Source organism: Myotis brandtii, unplaced genomic scaffold (assembly GCF_000412655.1).
Source record: "Myotis brandtii unplaced genomic scaffold, ASM41265v1 scaffold475, whole genome shotgun sequence".
NCBI lineage: Eukaryota > Metazoa > Chordata > Mammalia > Chiroptera > Vespertilionidae > Myotis > Myotis brandtii.
In genome coordinates this window covers 4387691-4413532 of record NW_005368148.1, presented here as the reverse complement: position 1 = coordinate 4413532, position 25842 = coordinate 4387691, and the positions used below count along the sequence as shown (strand labels likewise).

Here is a 25842-nt window from a genome sequence, read left to right as displayed (position 1 = left end):
CCGGGTCCCGGGGTCTCAGTCCCGCCATCCCTGAGCCTCTGCAGGCCGGCGGCAGCACCCTCTGCTCTCGGCCCGCGAGTCCTGCCCGAGCACCAGCAGGTGGCCTGAGGCACCTTCCAGTGGCCAGGAGTAGGGAGCCGTCTGAAGTTGTCCGCCCTCCCAGGTGCCCTCCGACTCCCAGAGCCTTCCGACTGCGATGATTATTGATTATTGATTCCCAGCTCCCCTTCCTCCTCCTCCTCCTCCTCTACGCCCCGTTAGCTCCTTCAGGCAGCCTGCCCGACCTAGCTCAGAGCTTGGTCGAGGTGGACTTTGGCATTGATCCTGGTGAAAATTAAGGCGATATTGCTTAGCCAGTTGTCACTCTGCTCTCAGTACTTAACTTGGGTGAACCTCAGTTTCCCGAAAAAAGGATGTAAGGGTACTGCATAAAGTTGGTAGAAGAGTAATTAACATCGTAAGTCCCAAGACCCTATAGCAAGATATTGTTGTTGTTATTATTATTATAAACCTACGTGGCAAGCTGTTTTGGAGCTTTTCTTCAGCCACTGAACTGTTGGACTGTCCCGATCCCATATTGCAAAATTTGCATTGTGCATCTGATATGTGAGTGGCACTTGGTTGGGTCCTAGTTGAATCAGACACCCACTCTGCCTTCGGGCTGGAGTGAAATGAAGGCAGACAAGCATTTCATTGGATTGTTGCAATATGGAAAGGACTGAGGGGAAGTTGCTAAGGGAGCCTAGAAAAGCACTCGGTGTCCAGCTGTGGAATGCTCCCTGAAAAGGGCTTTTACTCTCCGTTTACACTTATCAGCCTTCATCCCTGCAAGAATCACTTGAGAAAGTGATTGAGAAACGTGCTTAGTGTTGTGTTGGAAGGAAAGTTAGCTGGGCGCTATTTCCTTGAGTGGCTTCAGCGGTTACCTCCTGGAGACGCCTGTGGACAGCTGGTCCCAGGTCTGTAGGTGCTGAACGGAGAGCAGCAGCTCCTGCTGGATGCCTCGTTGCTTTCAATTGCGGTTATAACCTTTCATTTTTTCTTTTCAACCTACCCCTTACTCCCTAGTAATAATGGAGTTTTGGGAGGTTGTATTTATGATAAAAGGTAGCCAAGGATGGTACAGCCCTTCTAACCACTATGAAGAAATACAAACTTTTGAGTAAATGCAAGTAGGCTTGCTTTTCCCATGTAGACCCCAACATGACATCCCCCCCTGCCTACAAGGTCGGGGCTCACCACTGCTTGTAGAAATAAGTGCAGCACCAGTAGGAATTGCATCCACAGAAGGTGTCAGTCCACTTTTGCTATCTCCTAAGAACCAGTTTCTTAAGATTCATGGAATACAGGCCTACCTTGGAGATATTTTGTGTTTGGTTCCAGACAGAATAAAGAAAGCTCCATTGCCACACTCACTGAATTGCTGTGGTCTGGAACCAGATGCACACTATCACCGAGATATGCCTATACTCAATTTAAGCATAGTCTTTTAAAAGCAGCTGTATTCTATTATTGACATGAAATAAAAAGACATACTTTAAATTATACAATTTTATAAGCTTGACTATGTACACTCCTGTGAAAAATCAGTAAATTCAATATATAAACCTATCCATCACTCCCCCCCCAAGCTTCCTTTTCATATCCCTTTGTAACCCGTTCTTTCCACCCCCCTTTTCCTCAGACTTTCAATCAATATGATTAGTTTTATATAAATGGAATCATATGTAGTTTTTTTTGGGGGGGGGGCCTGTCTTCTTTCACTCACTGTAATTATTTTGAAATTCATCCATGTTATTGTATTCATTCTTTTGTATTGCTGACTAGCATGCATATACCATAATATGATTATTCATTCACTCATTTGAGCATTTGGGTTTTTCCAGTTTTGGGCTATTATACACAATCTGTTATAAACATTTTTGTACAAGTCTTTGTATGGGCATACACACATAGATCTTTGTTATTATTTTTTAACCCTCACCTGAGGATATTTTCCCATTGATTTTCAGAGAGAGTGGAAGAGAGAGGGAAAGACAGAGAGAAATATCAATGTGAGAGAAACACATCGATTGGTTGCCTCCTGCACATGCCCCGACCAGGGCCCAGGCTGGGAGGAGCCTGCAACCAAGGTACATGCCCTTGACTGGAATCAAACCTGGGGCCATTTGGTCTGCAGACTGAGGCTCTATCCACTGAGCCAAACCGAACCGGCTAGGGCGACACATCGATCCTTATAAGTAAGTATATTTATTTTAAAAAAGCTAGGAGGCCTGGGCCTTGCCTCTAACCATCAGGGTGTCCTTGGGAGAGTCACCTCACTTTGCCTTTAACATCCATCCCCAAGTCTTTGCCATGCTGTGATTTTGTGCCCACCACTGCCAGAAGGGAGATGGTCTTTGTTGATGGTTGGAGGGTCTCAGAAGGAGAGAGGGGTGGTTTCTTTGCCTCCGCTTCTCTTGCAGGATCTTTTCTTTTATTTCACTTTTTCCCCTGGGGTGGCAAATTTGAATGCTGACATATAATTTTGAGCAAGAATGGAAGTGAGTAAATGGGGGTGGAGGTGGAGGTGGGGGGTGGGGCAAGAGCTAATATGGACCAAACTAAAAAAATGTTTAAATCACAATTAGGGAGGAAAACGTGGGAGGTTAACAGGCTCGGGACTTTTGAGGATCCTCCTTTTTCTCGGCCTACTTTCTTCCAATTCCTCCATTTCTCCAGGAACAATTTATTTAACTTCATGGTGAAGAGGTGAGTGGGTGTGCTAGGTCACATATTAACTGGGGGTAGTTATTGGGGAGGTTTCCTAGTAAAACAGAATTCCTTTTTTTGGCTTCCAGATATGACTTGTTTCTTATTTACCCTTTACCCACTTTTACTTGCCCTAAACCTGGTTCTGAACTTTTTATGGGGACATTAATCTATCAGCATAATTATGTGTAATGAAACTTGGACGAATAACAATAGACTGTTTCGTGCAGAATGAAAATGTGGCTCTTGGGTTTGGTGTTCTGTGTGGCCCTTGGGACCCTGCATTCCGAGACATCTAGAGGGAAGCAGGCAGTCGTGGATCCTGAAACAAATATGAACGTGGTAAGTTTCTCAAAGTCACCTGCTTTTAAGATGCATGTGACAGATGTTAAGTATTTTCTTAAATTCAGTTATGTGGGCTACGTGCAGCCACAAGCTCGAATCTCTTTCTATCTCATAGTGCTTTCATGTTCTCTGAAATCTTAGATTCAGTTTGCCACACCTTCCCACCAGGTGAGGCGTATTTTGCAGATTGCATCCTATTGTTAAAACTATATACTTCTTACTGAGATAAATTATGTTTAAGTCTCACTAAATTTGTTTAAAGAACAGTAAAAACAAGTCAAAACTTTGCAAGAATGTTACTGAGTGCTGCTTTTACAATACACCGAACAAGGATTGTGATCAGCAATGTCCGGGAAGCACAGTTCAATACAAAAATCAAAATGTCTCAAAAACATTTTGTTAGTTAGAAAAAACAAGCAAAAATAACCCCTTGAGCAATTAAAACATGTCGAAGTTTTTAATCTTAAGTAAACAATAAAGTCGGGAAATACCTTATTTATGCATAAAGGATTGGGAAAACAGAGATTCCTAAGCAAAACAAAACAGGAGAGGACCTCTTAAAATGAGAATAGTGGTAGATCACATAATTAGCAGGTGCATTTATTTATTTATTTCTAAAAATATATTTTTATTGATTTCAGAGAGGAAGGGAGAGGGAGAGAAAGGTAGAAACATCAATGAAAAGAGAATCGTTGATCAGCTGTCTCCTGCACATCCCACTCTAGGGATCAAGCCCACAACCCAGGCATGTGCCCTGATTAGCTGTTACATTTAGAAAAGAAAAAGAAAGAAGAGTGTTTATTTGTGCCTGGGAGCCAGGATGAAAACAAAGAGGCCCAAAGCTATGATAAAATTAGTCACTGTTGGTGCAGAACATGCCAGAATGATGATGCCAAATGTAATCAAACACCTGTGTGTAGAACACAGATAAAACAAGTGCAGGATTTACTCTTGTGGTGGGTGTGCTACTAGATTCAGCAGGCTAAAATTTCAATCACAGTTGATTTCGTTACTGTTTTTTTAAATATTATTGATTTCAGAGAGGGAGAGACAGATAGAAACATTAATGATGAGAGAGAATCATTGATCGGCTGCCTCCTGCATGGCCCCTACTGGGGATCGAGCCCACAACTCAGGCATGTGCCCTTGCCCAGAATCGAACCCGGGACCTTTCAGTCCGCAGTTGGATGCTCTAACCACTGAGACAAACCAGCCAGGGCCACAGTCGATTTCTTAAGTGAAGCCTGGAAAATGTCATTGACATGGTGTCTTCTCCTTTGCCGGTAAATATGGGAGATCTTATCAGATTCTGTCTGTAGAATTTCCATTATAATTATTATTTTTTCTCTGTAGAGTGAAATTATCTCTTACTGGGGATTTCCTAGTGAGGAACACCTAGTCGAGACCGAAGATGGGTATATTCTTTGCCTCCACCGAATCCCTCATGGGAGGAAGAACCATTCTGACGAAGGTATGGGTGTTTTCTGTGTCAAGATAGGAAAGCTTGGAATTTGGCCAGAAATTTAATTTCTACCTCTTGAGATTTTTATGTCGTATGGATACTTACTGTTAAGCTTCCTTTTAATAAGCATGTTACAGAAATGAGTAATGAGCTATTGTGAGGGTTTCTATTTTTCCTCCTGCTCAAAACACACAAAACATATATTTTATTTCAGAGAGATCATATGATCTTGGTTTCCTTCCTTATTTTCTTTCTTCTTTCTTTTTTTTTTAAGTAAACCCTGTATACTGATTTCAGATTCCATATATAAAGGAAAATATGTATTCATAGGATTTCTCTTAAAAGTGGTGAGTTGACTAATGTAATTAGTAGGCGAGTCATTGTTAAAAGATGCAGGAATCCTCAGTAAAAACAAGCTTAGAGAATGTGCCTCCTCTTCTTTTTCTTTATCACTACCTCCAGGCTTCTCTGTCCATATGGCAATTAAGCAAGTTGTGCCACATGCCCTACTTGTGTGTATCACGGCTGTTGCGGGGGAAGGTGCTGTGCCCTGGAGTATGAGGAAAGTGAGCATGATTCTTAGTTGCTCCCAGGTGGTAGGAAGAAGAGCTAGGAGCCCCCAGTGCCAGGTCTGGGTCAGCCCCTAAGTGCTTGTGTGGTTTCACATCTGTGGGCTTTGGATTCTTCCTCTGTAAAAACAGCCGATTGGCTGGAATAATCTCAAAGTTCCCCTTCAGTCTTTCCCACTCTCTGTTTCTGTGGGCTACAGTCTATATTCTTCTTGTTTTGGCAAGTGTGTAGAGCAGTGGATACCCTTGGCCGTCAAAATGGGGAACAGAGACGGAAAGTACCCTAAATCTGGCCTTAGCACGAGCTCCCCACCTTCTTCCTCTGTTGTGCAGAGGCCTTCCTGTAGGGGATCAGTGGTGTGTACATAACACCTGCTGTGAGCTAAGCTCAGAGGGCAGGGGAGTTTGAAGGAAATCTGTGGTTTCCCTGAGCACTGCCCTGCTCCAAGGCCGAGGCTCTTCATCGTCCTGCACTCAAGCAGGAACAGTGTGGTCAGTGGTGTTCCTTTGGCTCCTTTAAGCCAAATAGACAAACAGAGTTCATTAGATGCTTCACACAGAGCGCGTCGTCTTCTCATTCATTCAGCTTCCTCTCCCGACTTCCTCCTCTATTAATAACACCATTGCCCTCCTGATGACCTAGACTAGAAACTGCAGAATCATTCCTGACTCCCATCGTCAAGTGGCTGTCAAGTCCTCTCTAGGCTGCTCATGTGATGTGGCTTCAATTTATTCTTTCCTTCACTTTGGTAGGCTGCCACCCTATCTTCTTTAAAACATTTTTTTTAATTGATATTGATATTGAGAGAGAGAGAGAGAGAGAGAGAGAGAGAGAGAAACATCAATGAGTGAGAGAAACATTGATCGGTTGCCTCTTGCAGGCCTCCAAACTGGGGATCGAAACCACATCCTGGGTATGTGCCTTTACCTGGCATCAAGGCCACAACCTCTTCGGTGCATGGGATGATGCTCCAGCCAACTGGGCCACCTGGCCAGGGTACTGTCACCCTACCTTATGTTCTCGTTACCATTTAACTGGACGCCTGAACTCAGCTCAGAATTTGAGAGAGGCTTCAGCCAGGTCCATTTTAAAGACTTCCCGTATGTTAAAAAAAAAGAAAGAATTTTGAAACAGGAATATGAAAATTCAGTCTGCTTTATCTTTTAAGAAATTAGTGCTTTTAATACAGCAATAACACCATAGTATAATGACTTATACCACTTATAAGTCGTTACAAGGAACACTGAAACATTATTCATTTATGGGGGCTAAGTGAAACCGTTCCTATTACCCTTTTTAAAGGGTTTTCCCTCGGCTTTTTGGCTGTACTGTGGTGCTGCCATGTCCCGAGTTTACAGCCATATGGAGACCATCCTTCAGTCCTGTCACAGTGGTCCCCTCTGGGCACATGTAGGGCCTCATCTGGAGATTCTTGGAGGTTTTATGATCACAGGGCTTAGCACATGGCTCCTCTACACATGCCAACTGCTCTTTTTTCTCCAGCCTCCCTGTTTTCACCCCTCTTATGTAATTTTTCAGGATTAAACATGGTAGAGCCCAGGCATAATGAAGTGATTTTGCCAGTCAGCAATCTACAGGAACCTTTCCTTCATCTTCTGTCTTGTTGTCTGTACTGTTTGCCCCCATTCTGTAAGCAGTAGGCCTTTGACGTTCACCATGGATATGACTCCCCGAATTAGCTAGTGCAGTCCTAAGCTCTGGTGGGTACAGTGTCTTCCCCTGTAGCACGGGGTAGAATACCTCTTTCACAAGGCTCACGAGGAGTGCTTGAGAACTGTGGGTTGCCAGCTGTGTTTACCCATTACCTAAGGAACTTTCATCATTTATCAACTGCACAGGTTTAAATAGGCTCCATAGCCCAATTATGCATGATATAATCAAAGTTGTGATTTTATGTTAAAAGTATCAAAGAACTCCTTTTGGAACGCAAATCCAACTGAGTTATTTCCTTTTTTTCTAAAGTCCCCTGGAGTTCAGCTGGTGAACACAACCCCTGGAATGCTGCCCACCCTGCCTACTGTCTTCATTTTTATATGTATTTACAAAGAATTCCTCTCATCCTTCCAAGTCCAGCTTCCCTGCCAGCTCTCCCGGATTGCTTAAGCCGGAAGGAGACACACACTTTCTCTGGACTGCCAAGTGTTTCAATTCTGGCTCTCTACTAGGCGAGTCTTGCTAATCCCCCTCTGCAGGTGCTTTGCTTATTTTGCTTTGGGTTGACTTAGTTTTGTGCCTCTTTCTCCCCATCCTTGCTCCCCCAGCCACTTTTTGAGGCTGTGTCTTTGTCATCTTTGTATCCCTTAGAGCAACTAGCAGCACCCCAACCGGGGACCGAACCCACAACTAGATGCCTGAGTCAGCTTGGCACAGTCAGCCTGAGTGACAGTGATATCAGGGCAGTCTTCAGAATTGGGGTACATAGCTGGATGAAGGCAGTGGGCCTCGTCTCTAGTAGAATAAAAGACACCTGTGTGCTCAGAAATTTTGTATGTATTTGTAGTAAGTTTATGGACCCAGAAAAGAATCCCCTGGTTTAGACAATCATTTGCCTGTCTGGTCAAACCTCTACTAACTAGGGCAGCTTTGCAAGCTTGTTTCGGAAGCTCTTGGTGATCTGTGAAGTAAGTGCAGGCTGTTTCTCAATGTCAAGCAAACTTTTCTATTGGGTGTTGAGCTACCCCTGCTTGGCACTAACTCCATAAGGGAACTGAAATTCAGAAAGTCATCATCTATAAGGAAGTGGTTCTGTTTTTATCTGTTCGGCCTTATTCCAGAAGGTCATGGGATGTTAGTGCTGGAAGGATCTCAGAGTCCTGCCTGGGTGAAGGTTTTGGAGAGCTTTCATTTTGAACACACTCTCCTGTGGATTCCAAGGTAGAGCCCATGGGGCTGAAAACCTGTGTTCTAGGTCAACGTCCTCATTTTACTAGGTGAGGCAGCCAAGTTCAAAGAAGGAACGAGATTTGTTTCAGGTCAAAGGGTAGCAGGCCAGCCAATCTGAGATAGTGTTCTTTAAAACTAGAGAACATGGCCTTGTGTAATAAGTCTTGAGCAAGTAAGTCTCCTGACAGAATACTTATTTTATTTGGCTAAAAAAAGGATAGACATATAGGCCTTGACTAAAGTAAATAAACAGCAACAAGGCACACTTACTCCTTGCCTAATTGGGAAATAAATTGTCCAATAAGACAATCATCAAATGAAGCACCAACACTATCTGCAAGTTGTGTATCTGATGGTGCTCTGGATATGAACGGCTGCCTTCAGTGGGCACAGACGGGCACTGTGAACTTTGCCTTGGCAAAGACTCAGGGGCTGCCCTTCGAGGGCTGGACATGGTCCCCTTTAGATGAATCCATGTTGAACATGCCTATGGATGGGCTGTATCAGAAGAGCCGAGAGAGTGTCTCAAAAATAAATATTTGCAGGCTTCCCTAAATCAGAAGCAGGGCCAGAAATGTCTATCTTCTAAGTCCCCAGGTGATTTAGATACGCAGGGGAAACAGCGGTTGGCTTGCTTTGAAATGTCTGGAATACGTATAAGCATACCTCCTCTCCCCACCATTTCTGTTTTCTAATGAATCTTTAGAGAAGAAGTTAAAAGCAAGGGCTTTGGAAGGAGGCTGATTTGGGTTTCAATTCTGGCTCTCTACTAGGCGAGTCTTCTAGGATAGGTTTCTTAATTTCTGATTCCAGGAATCAGTTACCTTATCTTTAACATGGGCCGGATCTTAATAGCTCTTTTGTAACAGTTTAATTCATGAGAAATGAAGTGCTGTGTGCATAATCGGTAACTGTTAATCAACCAGGTAGCAGAATGTTTTCTAGGATTTATCTCAAGTGGTTGGGGCAGGTTCAGGAAGCCTTCCAGGCCCGGAAGCTTTGGGTGATCTAAAGCCAAAAGGGATGGCTGACCCAGTCCTTGGACTTGGGTTTGCACAAGCCTGGGACTACTTTGCTGGGTGTCGAGCTTCCTTGACTTGTTAGTCCCATAGATGACTGCAGAAAGGTCTAAAGTGAGGGGCGGTTCTGACTTTGCATTACTCACTGTGAAGTGGTGGGAAGGTTATGTACTGTGAGCTAAGTCCTTGGTGCCGTTTTGTCTAGAACCTCTCTTTGCCGAGGAGAGGGAGCCCTTATGCCACTTACAGCCTATCTTCTAAGAGCTCCTGAAAGGTTTTGGTTATGCAAGCTCCTGCCAGACTAACAAGGAGCCAGGCCCCCTCTTCTTTAGGCCCAGGAGGCATACTGCCGCCTCTGAGCCCAAGCTCGGGATTGCTGATTGTGCAACTATGCACAGGTTACTTAGTCACACTGTGCCTCAGAGTCCTTATCAGAGAAATGGGGGTTAAAAACTAGTCCCCAACTCTATTAGTTCCCTATTGCTGCGGTAGCTGATTCCACAAACATAGTGCCTTAAAACACCACGAATTTATGATCCTATAGTCCTGGAGGTCAGAAGGCCTAAGATCAAGGTGTTGGCAGGACTGTGTTCCTTCTGGAGGCTCTTGCCTTTTTTAGCAACTAGAAGCTGCCTGCATTCCTTGGCTTCTGGCCCCATCCTCCATCTTCAAAGCCAGCAGTGTTGTTGTTTCTCCTCCTCCTCCTCTTCTTCCTCAGGTTTGCTCCCCACCCCTGGTGGGGTCACATGCAGGGGGCAACCAGTTGATATGTCTCTCTCACATATCTCTCTTCTCCTCCTCCTGCTCCTCCCCCTCCTCCCCCTCCTCCTCCTCCTCCTTCTGCTTCTTCTTCTTCCCTCTCTTTCTCTCTCTCTCATCCTCCTGCCTGTGACTTCTGTTCTAATATTATTTTATTAAATTTATACGCTCATTAATATTTTTATGAGCCATTATTTATTGAGCTTTACTGTGTATCAGCCACTGTATCATTCCCACTTTAGAAAAGGACCTTGAGTAAATGCTACATGGGTTTCATAGTTAGTAAGAACCAAGGTCTGTTTCACGCCAATGCCTTGATCTTTGTGATTTCCTCCTTGTTCTTCTTTTGGTTTGTCCTTGCACCTCAGCTGATTTCTCATACCATTTTAGAGCCTGACCAGTGGAGGCCTGACCAGACACTGCCCTGGCAGAGAAGGCCAGTGGCTTGGGAGGCAGGAGGAACTTCCTCATTCACCCGGTCATCTTCCTCTTGGGAGACTGTGGGCTCAGCAGATTGGTTTTTGGAGCCTGAGCAATCCCCTCCTCACTTCCACCCATGTTTGGGCCTAATCACGGCAGGCAGCACTGTGATGGGTCATCATTGGGCTGTTTCCCTTTGCTGACTCTGTGCTATTTAGGTGACCATGATAATGTCACCTGCCCTCTCTGGTCCAAGATGCTTTTAGGCCTACCCTTCAGTCCCCAGCCCTCCCAGAGCCAGTTTGGGACAAACAAACTAATTGTAGGGCACAGCTGGGGAAGGCAGCCCTATTCTTATCATATTAGTATGTTGCTCAGACACACCAGGCCTCAGGTGCTGGAGTGCATGGACCAGGCTGGTCCTTGGAAGAATTGCCTGAGCGGGCCAGGTTGAGTATCATGCTCCTGTCTCCCATTCTCTATCTCCTGCACCCACCAGAGATTGCTTTCTTCCAAGCATTTGGTCCAGTTCCCTGCAAGATAGCTTCCCCTCTTTGGGTTGTTTATTCTCTGAGGGCTTTCTTTGTGGTCTAGAACAGTGGTTGGCAAACTGCGGCTCGCGAGCCACATTCGGCTCTTTGGACCCTTGAGTGTGGCTCTTCCACAAAATACCGACTTCTGCGCACGGGCCACGAAGTTTCAATTGCACTGTACGTGCGTGCCCGCACGTGGTATTTTGTGGAAGAGCCACACTCAAGGGTCCAAAGAGCCGCATGTGGCTCGCGAGCCGCAGTTTGCCGACCACTGGTCTAGAACGACTTCTCTCTGGCTAACCTCCTTTCCTATAGCAAAGAAATGACAGTGATGGACCCTGGTATCAGACATACCTGGGTTCATATCCCAACTCTCCCACTTACTAGCTCTCAGTCAACAGTGGTCAAGTTACTTGACTTCTCTTAGCCACAGTTCCCTCTCTGCTAAATGGGAATAGTACCAGCGTCACGGGATGTTCACCACAATACCTTAGAGCTTATATGCATGCAATCGCAGCTAGCTATTATTTCAATGAGCTTTTCTCAGCAAGGTGAAAAGAAATCCAACTAACAGAAAGAAAAATTTGTCAGTTCACTTCCCATCTGAGTATTCCACGAATCAGTCTTCTCATTATTTGCTGATATTTTACATTCCTCATTTGCATACAGCATTGCTGCATAGCTGGAGTACAGAGTAGACTATAATTTTGTACTTGACTCTTCTTCCCCCCCTTCAAGGCTATGTGCTGCTACAGTCCTTTCATTGATAGCTTAATTATTGCACCAGTTAGGTTGCAATGAATTATTTGTCCACTCAACCATTAGTTTATCTCAAGTGTTTCACTATTATAAAGAATGGGCAGAAGGCAAAGGGAGTTCTTATTTATTCATTTTGACCTATGTGTCAGTCACTGTACCAGACACCACTGTACCAGACACTTAATTATCTAACTCATTCCTCTTAACAGCTCTTTAAGGAACTAAGACTCAGACTGGTTAAGGAACTTAATAATAATTAGAACTAATGTTTATTCAACTCTGTGTGTCAGATGCTTTGCTAAGAACTTTTCATATAGTATCTCATATCTCATTACTCCCTGTGAGGTACATATTACATTTCCGTGCTGCAGGGGATGATACAAATTTCAGGGGGATGTTGATATGCTGTGCCCAACATGCACATCAGAACTAGGAGAGGACAGGTTTGAACCCAGGAGGGTCTGACGCTAAAACTCATGGTCAGTATAATGTCAGCTCCATGACGGTGAGGTTTCTCTCTCTCACTTATTTCTCTTCTCTGTGGGGTCCCCAGCATATAGTTGGGTTGCTTGGCACATAGTCGGTGCTTAATAAATGCTTGTTTAATGAATGACTGGATGTTTTAACACTGTTAGCAGCCAGAGGTCAGGTTTCTTTGACTCCCAAATCTTTGTTTTTTTCTACTATATCACTGTCTCAGTTATGGGTGAGTAGAAGATAAATTTACATATAAATATATATATGTTTGTACACACGTATGAATATATATCTTTATATATACTTATGAATTTGTGTCTGTGTGATATTTATCTTTTGGTTTGTTTTGTTAGGATGCCTTCTGAGAAATCTATTGAAACAAAGTATAGAAACATTACATGAGTACTTTAAAAAAATTAAAAATTTTTTGATGATTAAATCAATGTGTCTTGTTACTAGATAGGCAGAAATAGTCCAGTGTCACTGTTACCTTGCCAACGCTATTAAAAAATATATACTTACTAATGTTATATAGGAGTGCGTTGCTACCTTAATATTTCCATTTATTTCTATTTCATTATTTGCTTTAAGATTCACGCTTGTTTAGAAGCGAGGTGCTGCTAGTTCCTACACATAAATGTCTTTCAGGTCCCAAACCAGTGGTGTTCCTGCAGCACGGCTTGCTGGCAGATTCAAGTAACTGGGTCACAAACCTGCCCAACAACAGCCTGGGCTTCATCCTGGCAGATGCTGGTTTCGACGTGTGGATGGGGAACAGCAGGGGAAACACCTGGTCTCGGAAACACAAGACCCTTTCAGTTTTTGAGGACGAATACTGGGCCTTCAGGTAGAGTTGGCTTGATCTTGACAGGCGTCTAGTTCCTTTGTATCCTTAACGCAGACACCAGGGTGGCAGATAGACGGGTAACTTGAGGTCGTAGGAGAGAAGGAACTGGTGGACCGTGAAATGTTTTAAACCTTTTTAGGAATTTAATAAACAGCAGTAAGGCACATTTTAAATACGTGATCACATTTAAGAATTAGATTCAAGTAGGAATTTTTAGTGATATTGACCTTCCCGGTGGTGTGGGAGCTGCTGGGTAAATTGTGTCCCAGAACCTTCTTCCTCCCTTCAAAAGCACACATTCCAAATGGTCACGACTCTATATCCACACAGTTTCCTCCTCTCTCTTTTACTTCTGGCTCTACCAGTCAATCACTGTGTGACACGGGGCATGTCTATAAGCGCTCTGTGTCTCAGTTTTCTTCAAGTAAAATGGGGATAATAAATACCTATCTGATAAGGTTATTGGGGGATTACAGGAGAGGAGACAGGGGAAGAACCTGGTACATCATAAGCAGTGGCAACAATTGGCTCATCTTTCTCCTGATGACGAGCACTCACATGTCCACGGGTCCGGGCTCTGTGTTGATACCAGGCACAGAGAAGAGCAGGCTATGGATCCTCCAGACTGGCTTCCCATTTGTTATACCGGAGCCTACCTAAGGACGTGAAATGCAAGAAGGAGAGCTTTACCAAGGACGTGTACAGCGACGTGTCACTTTATTTGTAAGAGTGAAAAATTGGAACCTACCAATTTGTCCATTCACAATGAATGGACAAATTCAGTGTGTTCTATTTACCCAATGAACAACCTATAACTATGTGCGACAGTTTGGATGTAGCCTAATACAGAAGAATATATACTGTGGTCCCATTTATAGAAAAGTTCAAAAATAGTAAAACTAATTTATGGTGTAAAAAATGAGGATAATGGTTACCCTTAGAGGCACGATTGGGAAGGGGCTCAGGGGATTTCTGCAGTTCTGGTAGTTCTATTTCCTGCGCTTAGCCATGGTTTCCCAGCTGGGTTCAGTTTATGAAAAGTCATCAAACTGCACAGTTACTGTTTGTGTGTGCTGCATTTGTATGTAATGTCTCAATGAAAGAGTTCCATTTTTGGATTTCAGTTATGATGAGATGGCAAATTATGACTTATCAGCTTCAATTAACTTCGTTCTGAATAAAACTGGCCAACAACAAGTGTATTATGTGGGTCATTCTCAAGGCACTACAATAGGTATGTATATAATAAAGATTGGAAGTTGATATAATGTATTATTACAGAGTTTACATTTGTTCTGAAAAGTGAAATATAAAAAAATGTTAGCTTAAATAGACTTTTTTATTATTATTTTTTAAAATATATTTTTGTTGATTTCAGAGAGGAAGGGAGAAGGAGAGAGAGATAGAAACATCAATGATGAGAGAGAATCATTGATTGATATAATGTATTATTACAGAGTTTACATTTGTTCTGAAAAGTGAAATATAAAAAAATGTTAGCTTAAATAGACTTTTTTATTATTATTTTTTAAAATATATTTTTGTTGATTTCAGAGAGGAAGGGAGAGGGAGAGAGAGATAGAAATATCAATGATGAGAGCGACTCATTGATCAGCTGCCTCCTGCATGCCCCCAACTCGGGATCGAGCCCGCAACCCGGGCATGTGCCCTTGACCGGAATTGAACCTGGGACCCTTTAGTCCGCAGTACAATGCTCTATCTATTGAGCCAAACCAGCTAGGGATGTTATTATTATTATTATTATTGCCAAGCAGAAATAATGAATAGGGTAAAGAATTTGGTAATATTTTATCTTCTCTGGAAATTCAGACTTTAATATAAATGGATAAACCATGCTGTTCATGGTTCTCTTGAATTTAAAGGTATTAAGCCACAGCCTATTACATGTTTTTCTAGTTAAGCAACATGGGGATGTGAGAGGGTGGAAAACAAGTTTCATAAGTGCAAAGACTTTTAAAAGGAAAACAAGAAAGTACACTGACTTAAAGTTCAGTGGAATGAAGCTAACTACAAAGATGTAGTCTTGTTACTAGATATGCAAAAATCATCCCGTTTCATTGTTACTTTGCCAATGCTGTTACACTTTTATTTACAAATAGTTTTTAAAAGTCATATGCATTTTTTATTTGTGGTGATTATAAAAGTAATATGTGTTCATTGTAAACAAAAATAGAAAATGAGCAAAGTTTAAAGAAAATAAAAATTGCCCATAATTCTAGCAAACAAGAGTTCCTCTGATTAGGGCTAGGAACCGTTCCATAATTTGAATAATTCCCTCTGTTAGTGTTTACTGTGACCAATATCTTTATGTTCATGTCACATGGTCTCATTAGAACACACACTCAAAAAGTAACGTGGGTATCTTTTTGCCTTTCTTATTCATTAAGTTAAGCATTTTTCTTCATTCATATTTCTTGACTTGTCTACTGAATGCCCTTTGCCCCACTGCTCTCTAAAGTAGCATTCTAAAGCCATGTTTAAGGCTAGCAGTGACCTGAAAGGACGCTAAGAGGTATTATAACGCTAGGGCACGCTACATGTGCCAGTCATTTCTGAGTCATTGCTAATGTATTTGAATGGCTTTGTAAATTGTTCTTAGGAATATGGACGTGGTGGGGCCCTCCCAAGCTGCTAGGACTACAATCTTTCAGGAGCTCGGTTTACATTATTAAAGGAACAGGAAACATCTTCTGGTTTTAGCAACGAAGATTTCTTCCAGTGCATAACTAGGTTGAAAAATTGAAACAAGCACTTAACAAATACTTGATTTACTAGTTTAGTCAAACTGTGCACATAGTTCAGAGGACCCCTTTCAAGTGTTTGCCTGGGTGTCTCTCAGGTTGCCACTAGAGGGTATCACACACAACTGCCCTTGCTTTTTTTTTTTAAAAAAATTTAATTTTATTGTTTAAAGTATTACAAATAGTTAGTACATATGTCTCCTTTTTTCCCCATTGACCTTCCCCTGGCCTCCTGTACCCCCCCGCCTCGCCCCCAGTGTCTTGTGTCCATTGGTTATGCTTATATGCATGCATACAAGCCCTTCGGTTGATCTCTTATTCCCCAGCCTTCCTGCTGTAATTTGACAGTCTGCTTTTTCAGAAAAAATTTCAGACGATCAAATGCCTGTTTCCTTCCTTTTGTTCCCACAGGTTTTATAGCATTTTCACAGATCCCGGAGCTGGCCAAAAAGATTAAGATGTTTTTTGCTCTGGGTCCTGTGGCTTCAGTCGAGTTCGCTAGTACCCCTCTAGCTAAATTAGGACTACTTCCAGATCCTCTCATTAAGGTACTCAACCCACCCCTCCCCCAACTTCCTTTCCAGATCTGAAGAATTGGCCATTAGAGGGAGAATTTGTTCTTTCTCCTTTTTGGTTTGCCATCAATGGAAAGTGGGATTTCTCTCTCCAAGGTTTTTCTTCTCTCCCCCTTTCCCCTACTTCCAGATCATGGGGAGTCAGGGAAGGTGTATCATTAATTCTGCACCTGAGGCCCATGTTCATAGTTAACATATCAGTGCAGATATCTACCAATCAAGCAAAGAGAGCACAAGAGAGTCTGGGAGAAGGTAGCTTAATCCTCTTGGACTTGCCTTTTATTCTATGCAGTGAGTGGTGTAGAGGAGTAGGAAGGAGGTGGGAGAAGGAAATGCACCCTTCCCACATACATGCCTGACCCTGACCACAATGAGGGTGATCTAAACACAAGCCAGTAACCTCATGGGCGCTTAGCCCTTGAGCTGTGTGACCCCAAGCTCTATTCAAGAAGGAAGCAGTTTTTATGAGGAGTTGAGAGACAGCTGAGGCCAGATGGTCCATTAGCATGCATTATATATTTTTATGTATGACACGTTTAAACCCACACCGATATGAAATCCCATTCAGGCATATATACTACAAATCAGGAAGAGCACATCTACTGGCCATTTAAGAGACTTTCATAAGAAATACAGCCTGTACTCTGAGCTTAGAATCTGACTCTCACATAAGATGGGTTTCTCTGCATAGGTGACCAGATATGCAGATAAGATGTGGCTTCCTCAAACCAAATTAATTTATAATGCCTTGGGTAATACTATTAAAATTTTCATTATAGACAATTCGAATATTACAGATAAAGTGTCCTTTACTGTAGCTTCTCTTGGTGCCTTCTTCATAATTAAGCACAGTGCTCAGTTTAGGGCAGTGAAGGCGAACCTTTTGAGCTCGGCATGTCAGCATTTTGAAAAACCCTAACTTAACTCTGGTGCCGTGTCACATATAGAAATTTTTTGATATTTGCAACATAATAAAACAAAGACTTATATTTTTGATATTTATTTTATATATTTAAATGCCATTTAACAAAGAAAAATCAACCAAAAAAATGAGTTCGCGTGTCACCTCTGACACGCATGTCATAGGTTCGCCATCACTGGTTTAGGGTCTCTTCCTATAGACCTTGTGTGTGACTTTCCAGAGAGACATATATTGTTTTGTTTTAACGCAGACAGTATTCAACTGTGTATATTGTTCTGCAGATTATACTTTTCACTCTTGAAGAGCTGTTATGTTAATGCATAAAACTCTACCACATGCTTTTTAACTGCTGCAAAGTAAGTTTTCCATTGATAAAGAACTGCCAGATGCCTGTGGTGGATATTAAGTTTGCTGCTGATTTGCTGTTGCTGCATCCTTGTACCTTTTTTTTTTTTAAATGGAGAACTGAACCTACTGTGTCATAGGAATGCATTCAATTTAATTTAGTTCTTGGAGATTGTGATTTAATAGCTTTGTAAACACACAAACTCCCCTCCCCACATTGGAGATGGTGTTTTGTTAAACCTGGAGTTCGGTCTAGGATCTGTACCCTATATGTTTCTCATGCAGGCCAAAGAGACTGGTATTTAGGAATTACTGGTCCAGACATTAGTGTTTTATAATATCCTGGAGCGTGACAAAAGTGAAAGAGTGAAACCTTTGAATTTTGCTGTTCTGGGAAGACTATGTTACTTCCATGAAAGTTGAGTGTCACAACTCTTTCTCAGAATACAAAGGTGTGTATTAGAAGACATCAGGGTGGACAGGAGCAGGCCTGTCCATGTCAGGTGAATTTTCCTTTTTCTGTAATGCTGTCTTGCTCTGCAGTAATTTTCAACGGAGTTGGCCACAGCAGTGTTTGGGTGACAGTTCTGAAGTGCAAGACAACTTCACCTCCTTTGTCAGTCAAAAGGAGAGCTCGGCTTGTTAATTTAAGTCACTGATCCTATTAACTTGTTGTTAGTAGAGAACCTCAAACATATATGCATTTATTACATGTGACTATTATGTAGACTCAGAGCCATGAGTTTTAGAAACTGACGCCTTTTCATCACCCTTGACCTTATCAGCACATGGTATTTACTTCCTGGTTCTCCCAGCTAATATTAGCGTGACTAATCTGGAGGAAAGGGAGTTCAAGGAGTCCTGGTATCAGTCTTTAGGTATCCATTGGTTGCCTTGGAGAAGACAGATCGCAGGCTGTAGCAGACCACAGTTGCCCTAAGAGTTTTGAATACAGCCCATGCCATGCTTTAAGTTAAATTGGTAGTTCAGTTTTAAAAAGTGGAATATTGAGCATGGAAATCTTGATAATTGATTATTTGGGGGGAATAAAAAGGACGCTGTGTACCACAAAGCAGTTGCACACATTAGGCTGTGCATAGCTTCCAGGTCGCCTGTCCTCAGTGTTCCCTAGCCATCACTCGGGGCAGGGTGGCCTGTTGCACGTGCTGTTTTATCACGTACATTTACACGCCTTTGCTGGGACTGTGAGAAAGAAGCTGTTCCATGACTCGCCCTGGCTTCTGGTGGTTTGCCTGGTGTTCTTTGGCTTGTGGAAACATCACCCCAAGTTCTGCCTTTATCTTCACATGGCACTTTCCCTGTGTGTGCTCAGACCTCCCTCTGTGTCTATGTCCAGATTACCCCTTTCTATAAGATCACCGGTCAGATTGCTTAACACCTTAATTTTAACTTGATTTCCTCTGTAAAGACCCTCTTTCCAAATAAGGCCACATGCTGAGATACTGGGAATTAGGACTTCAGTAGATTTGCGGGGGAGGCGAGGGAGAGACACAATTCAACCCATAAAACTGCTTTTGTTGGATTTGAATTTCTCACTCCTGCTTGACCTTCCAGAGCAACGGTTGCCAACCTTTCGGACCTCACGGACCACCAGTGGTCCGTGGACTATTGGTTGGTGGGTGACCGCTGTTCCAGAGGGTAGGCATCAGCAAAAGTGTAAGTTGTAAGGGAACAAATTTGGGTTCAATGTAAGGAAGATCTTTTTCTTATTTCCTGGTGCAGAAGTACGTGAAGATCTGCCTTGGGATTAGGGATCATAGTGATTGTCCCAGAAATACTTGAGCCAGGTTCGGCTGCCGTTGATCAACATTGATATAGAACAGGAGTCGGCAGACTTTTTTCTGTAAAGATTGTGAGAGTAAATATTTTTGGCTTTGTGGGCCATAATGGTCTCTGTTGGCAACTACTCACCTCTGCCCTTATGGTATAAAAACAGCCAGAGAAACATTTGAGTGTAAAGAAATGAGTGTGACTGTGTTGCAATAAATTTTATTTACAGAAGCGGGCATGTTGGTAGAGAAGTAATGGGGAGTCATTGTTTAATGGGGATAGAGTTGCAGTTTGAGATGTCCAGGGAGTTCTGGAGATGGAGAGAGGTGCTGGTTGTACAACGTGAGGGTATTTAATGCCATTGAGCTGAATACTTGAAAGTGGATAAAATGGTAAATCTTGTGCTATGTGTTCTACCACAATAAAAAAAAGTATGGTCCTGGCCGGTTTGGCTCAGTGGATAGAGCATTGGACTGTGGACTGAAGGGTCCCAGGTTCGATTCTGGTCAAGGGCATGTGCCTTGGTTATAGGCTCAATCCCCAGCTCTGGTTGGGGTCCGTGTGGGAGGCAATCAATTGATGTGTTTCTCTCACATTGATGTTCTTCTCTCCCTCCCTCCCTCTCCCTCTCCCTTCCACTCTCTAAAAATCAATGGAAAAATGTCCTCAGGTGAGGATTAAAAAAAAAAAAGAGTAAAAAAAGTATGAAAGAAAACAATAGGCAGTGGGCAGCCATTGGCCAGTGGAATCAGATTAGATGTATGTGCCCATTGCTGATCAATCACAGTTTTGACTCTTTCTCGGAAGTCACTACCAATTCATCAAGGTCAAGTGAAACTTGAGATGGCCCTGGGATGAGTGATCATTGAGGTCCCTTCCCACTGTAAAAGTCCACTGCAAATTTACTGGATTTTCTGCCTCCCTTTCTTCATTTGAAACTTTAAATGCACATCTGTAACATCTGCTGTTGCCTTAGTAAACAGATTGCTAAGGTACCCTAATTTGAACGTCCACTGGTAACCATTTCTCTTCTTGTTGAAAATTTATATTTATTGTTGAAAGTATTACATATGTCTCCCATCATTGACCCCCTCCACCCCTCTCCCATTGCCTCCCCACTCCCCCCTCCACCCAGGCCTTCACCACACTATTGTCTGTGTCCATGGGTTATGCATAGATGCATATAAGTTCTTTGGTTAATCTCTTCTCCACCCCTCCCCCCTTTCCTTCTGAGATTCGTCAGTCTGTTCCATATTTCCATGTCTCTGGTTCTATTTTGTTCGTCAATTTATTTTGTTCATTAGATTCCACTGGTTACTACTTCTCTCCTGTCTCTGCTTCTGAGGTGGTCACGGAGGCCCGTGTAGCAGAATGAAACGCTGAGGCCTTCTTGGGTTTCTTTTTCTTTGCAGGATTTATTTGGGGAGAGAGAATTTCTCCCCCAGAATGCATTTTTGAAGTGGCTGAGTCTGCATGTCTGCAATCATGTCATTCTGAAAGAGCTTTGCGGAAATGTTTTTTTCCTTCTGTGTGGATTTAATGAGAGAAATTTAAATATGGTATGTATGTTTATAATGAGATTTGCTTTAACTTTGAATGATTTTATTTTATCTGTGAATATGCTTATTTGTGTTAGAGCATGCTGGAGAGGTAGGAATGACATTTATATTTATTCTAGTGATTTGTTTCTTTTAAAAATTATATAATTGTTTAAGTTTGGAATGGTCATTCACACACACACTAGTGAATTTTTTAAAGTGATACTAAATGTTCTTGTTTCTGATGATAAACGTAAGGTATAATTGTTATATAAAATTCTGGAAATTCAGAAAAGCATGAAGAAGAAAATAAAAATGAGCAGTTATCTTAACCCATACAGCCCCACGGTTACCCTGTTGCCATGTACTCTGTGTGTGTGTGTTTGTACATATTTTTTCTATGACATATTTGTAGTCAAAGAATATTTTCCTGCTCTTAATATCATATCATGGAGATTGTGGCTCTGTGGTTTTTAATGCTTTGAAGTGCAAAATTTGTGTATTATCAATGCCTCCTTAACACTGTTTTTTAGAATTCTTTATTTCAACATTCTTTTTGCAGTCTAGAATATCTGTGTATGTGACACACTCTCCCGCTGGGACGTCCGTGCAAAACATGATACACTGGAGCCAGGTAGGCATTCCCGGAGGACAGTGGGGTTTGTGTCAAATCAGTGTCAGGAAGATCTGTGCATCCCATGACGTACCTCTCTGCCCGCCCTTCCTGCTTCTCTCCTCAGCCACGTTTCTGTTGATGGTCATTTGTTTTCTTTATGTACCCTGTCACCAAATACCCCTGCCTTTTGGCACATATTCTACCCTCTTACCTAATGGAAAAATTTTTTAAAAGGCCCAGTTCTTGTCACCTCAGGGATTAGTGCACTTTTGTGGGGAGGATGGCCCTCCGAGTTGAAGGCAGCTGCTGAACTACCCAGCTTAGTGACCATTGCAGGCCACGTGTGCTGTGTCACGTGCCTCAGCCAAGTACAGCTGCCCCCCAGGCCCCACGGCTCAGGGGCCCCTGGGAAGGAGGCAGCCTCGGCTGTCAGACCACCTGCTGAATGTTACAGGACAGGGTCGCTCCACCCCTCTGGGTGGCAGGCCTCCACCACGCGCCAGGTCTGCAGAAGAGCTCTTGGATCGGCTGCAATCCAGGCTTCTGTTCTTGTCCCAGCCCCTCTAATCTAGCAGCTGGCCGGGGTCGAAGGCCGCAGACTGAGGCTCAGAGCCGGGCTCTGGGGCCCCATTGTGGTTTTAGGCTCTAACCACATTGGAATGTGCCTCATGAACATTTCCGAAGTCCAGATGCACTGCGGAAGGCAGTCCTGCCCTTTGCTCTTCTGTTCGCTGAGTCATCTTTGTCAAGAAGCGTTGCTTTGTGCAGCTGTTTCGTAGGACCTTCTCCTTGATTCTCCCTCCTTGGGCTGCTGGCCAGGGGCTGCCACTCTCTGCCTGCCAAGGACACCCTGGTGCGGGCTGCCAGGGTGCCTGCTGGCGAAGGCTTCTGCTGAAGGTGTGGGGCCTGGGCCCTGGCAGGCTGAGGGCTACAATTCAAGTGTGAAGTTTGGGGGTTCCTATGGTGGGAGTTTGAGGGTGCCCTACAAGGTCATTTTATTCATAGAACATTCAGAAGTTCACTTCTTGTTTAAATAATTAGCATTCCATTTTATAAAAACAGTTCCCAAACATAGTTTTTTTGTTTGTTTGTCTTGTTTTTTTGCATGAAACTCTATTTTTTTATGTTTCCTACTTTTTAAAAAAATACGTTTTTTAAATTAAAATTTTTTTTTCAATTACCGTTTATATTCAATATTATTTTGTAGTAGTTTCAGGTGTACAGCATAGTAGTTGACAATCCAAAACCTAGTTCTTTACTGGGCTTTTAAATTTAGTTTACAGATATTATTCTCTTTATAAATCTGACAAGTTTTTGTTTTTTCCTGTCACTGACCATGCCCAGAGCCCAGGAACTCGGTCCGATTTGAAGAAGGGTGGTCCTAGCCTATCTTTACAGTGTTGTCCAGAAATACTTAGGGTGCTATAAAAAATTCAGGCTCTTGGGCCTACCCACAACCTGTTGAGAACTCAAATTCCTGGAGGTATGTCCCTGAGATCTGCATTTTAGGAAGTTCCTCATGTGATTCTGATGTTCTCTATCGTTTGAAACCTAGTGCTTAACAAATAATGTACATTAGGTAGGGTCTTTAAAACTTTTTAAAAAGACATTTAGTATAATTTAAATCATACAAGTAGTATGTATTCATTATGAAGTTTAAAAATACATGTGAGTACAAAGAAGAAAATAAATTACCCACATGTCCCCTACCCGGGATAACTACTGGTAGTATGTTGGTATATTAGGGGAAGTTAACGTTTTCCTTTACCCTCTTAGGGTTTCTGACTGGGTCTGACATAAGACATTAACAGGAGAAAAACATACGAATTTTATTTACATGTACATGGGAGCCCTCACAAGAAAAATGAAGACCCACAGAAGTGACTAGGCCTAAGTGCTTATATACGAGGTTGAACAAAGTAGCAACTGTGGAGAAGTAACTAAAATAAATAGGAGACTAAAGGAAATAAGAGTTATTTTAGCCAGGGTTTTTTTTTTTTTTGAAAGGGATACAGAGATAGAAGCATTGATGAGAGGAAAACATTGATTGGCTGCCTCTTGCATGCCCCCTTCTGGGGATCAAGCCCACAATGGGGGCTGAACCTGTGACCTCTTGGTGCATGGGATGATGCTCAACCAACTGAGCCACACCAGCAGGGCTTACCCAGGTCATTTTGTACAGATTTCTCTAGGCCTCCCCTCTATCTCTGATAATAAAAACAGTTCTTCCTTCTGGCATAGGGGTGGCTTCTTTCACATGGGAATATTATATCTTGCTTCAAAGGAAGGTCAGTGTATCTTCCTTGCATCTGCTGTTTCTCACATTCCTTTAAATCAATAATTAAAAAATGGCCAAAGCAACATATTTTGTGGTGGCAGGTCCTGAAATCTCTCAGTGCCATCTTCTATTTTTTCTTTTCTGTATAATTGGTTTCATTACAAAAGTAGGATTACACTATGCACGCGTTAAAATTATTTTAACTAAATAGCTGTATGTTTGCTAAGTTGCTGAATCAGAGATGCCATCATACAGCCTTAAAATAGTTTTTGTTTCTCATGATACAGTGCAGACATCAGTGCCACGGGATCGGGGTGGAGGGGGTGTGACAGTGCTCCCGGGAGTCACGCAGGGTCCCAGCTCCCCCCGCACTGCAGCTCTGCCACTCCTGGCATGCTGCCCCGTCTACCTGGTGGGAGCCGGGTTGCCTCCATGTGTGTTCCAGCCCCCAGGAAGGAAGCATATAAGGGACGTGGTTCCTCCCCTGGTGGCCATGTGCTTAGCAAGAGCTTTGGGGATTAAGGAAGCAAGCAAGAATGGGCAATTAGCTGTCTCTGCTGTAATCAAAAATACCTTTCCAGGTCAATAACTAAAATTTAAAATATTTGTAACAGCAGACAGTTTTCCTTTGCTTAAATTATTATTATTAACATTTTCATTATTATTATTGTAATTGTTACTGTTATTTTTGCTACGATAGCTTATTTTTTTGCAATAGTAAACCATTCTGGGACAGATATTCTTGAATTAAAGATCTTTCATTACTTTCTTAGGGTGCAGTTGTAGAAGTAGACTTAGTGGTCAGAGGGAGGCATATCTTTAAGATTTCTGATACAGATTGTACTTTAGAAAAGTTGAGCCTATTGACATTTTTATCACCATTCAAGACATAAAAATAATTTTTAAAATGTCACTTTAAAATCCATCTATCCTATTATCCTAATAGTGTAAGTATGTCCTCCTGATCTTTGGTCACATAGGATTTTCTTATAAGTGTAACTATAGAGCTTGCTCACTTTCATTTTCTGACTTTTTCCCCTCACTTAGTATTATTTTAAAATATTATTCTAGTTTATTATCTTTGTATTTACAAAAGTGGCATACTGTTGTGTCCATTGATGTAACATGATGTATTTAACCAAATAGTTATGATTGGACTTTAGCTTATTTCCATGTTTTTGTTACTACAAATAATCATCTTCGCATTTCTCTCCTTCTGAGATTTCCTATGACGCTAGGCACGAAAGTCAAGTTTAGAAGTTCAGTCTGAGCCCTAGGCAAGTTTTTCCTGTGTGTTCCATACTCACTAGGGTGCTTTATGTAAATGTGAAAGTCATATGTGAGAAAGCGGTACACTGTCTACAGTGGTGAACAGCTTGCACTGATACTTTTTCACTGACAGCCAGGGCTAGAGCACAGACGCCCTAGCAGGTGCTGTACATCCATACTTTGTTCTCCTTGTTAAATGTGCCACAGGTATTTAAACTCTGTCCTTTGCAGATGCTAGCATTTCTCCTGTGGAAATCCCCTGTGGCTTCCAATCTTACGCCGTCTTTTATTACATCAGACAGTAGAATTTTAGGCAACGGGTAAGACCTGGAACCTCACATGAATCAACAGCAGTTCCCACAGAGGATGTTTTTCCTCTTTACCAGACGCCACCTGCTGGCCAAAGCTTGAACAGTTTCCAATTCATTTGGGTTGCCGATTTTGGATTTAAGTCTTGACATATTTTTAATTTGGGGATATGTATAGAGGAGGTGTGAATTTGAATTATTTAAAAATTTAAAAATAAGTGCCCTTTTAAATACTTTTATATCATGCGATCTATGCATAATTTGAATTTTATATACAATATTATTTCATGACTCTAGTTAGAATTGTGCTGGTGTGCAGTACAATTTGGTGATTATTCTGATACTGGTACTCGAGAAAAAGTGTCAAAACAATAAAATCATTAAAATATTAAGTAATATAACTAGTCAAGTAGAGTAAATATATAGAAAATATGGAGATTATATATGGAGCTTATATATAAGCATACAGAAATATGTTAATACATATATGAATATACAGTGATTATATTAATTTATATATGTGATTTATAATTAATATTTATTTTTAATTCTACATACATGTATATTTATATATATTGTATGTAATATATAT

The 25842-nt window shown here is 42.1% G+C and overlaps 1 protein-coding gene across 4 annotated transcripts in view; it reads left to right on the top strand.

The window, feature by feature from the left end:
- The window catches only part of LIPA (lipase A, lysosomal acid, cholesterol esterase), a 32984-nt gene that overhangs the window by 3786 nt on the left and 3356 nt on the right, over positions 1-25842 (top strand). Inside the window, exons 1-8 of one of the 4 annotated variants that reach the window (XM_014547477.1) lie at positions 7-606; positions 2982-3093; positions 4450-4567; positions 12648-12846; positions 13971-14080; positions 16020-16156; positions 20654-20800; positions 21342-21413. In XM_014547477.1, coding sequence (XP_014402963.1) covers positions 2983-3093; positions 4450-4567; positions 12648-12846; positions 13971-14080; positions 16020-16156; positions 20654-20800; positions 21342-21413 — 894 coding nt within the window. In that variant the 5' untranslated portion in view covers positions 7-606; position 2982. Of the gene's footprint in view, positions 1-6; positions 607-2217; positions 2241-2630; positions 2752-2981; positions 3094-4449; positions 4568-12647; positions 12847-13970; positions 14081-16019; positions 16157-20653; positions 20801-21341; positions 21414-25842 lie in introns of those variants that run through there. The other 3 variants (XM_014547478.1, XM_014547476.1, XM_014547479.1) reach the window with 3 other exon arrangements.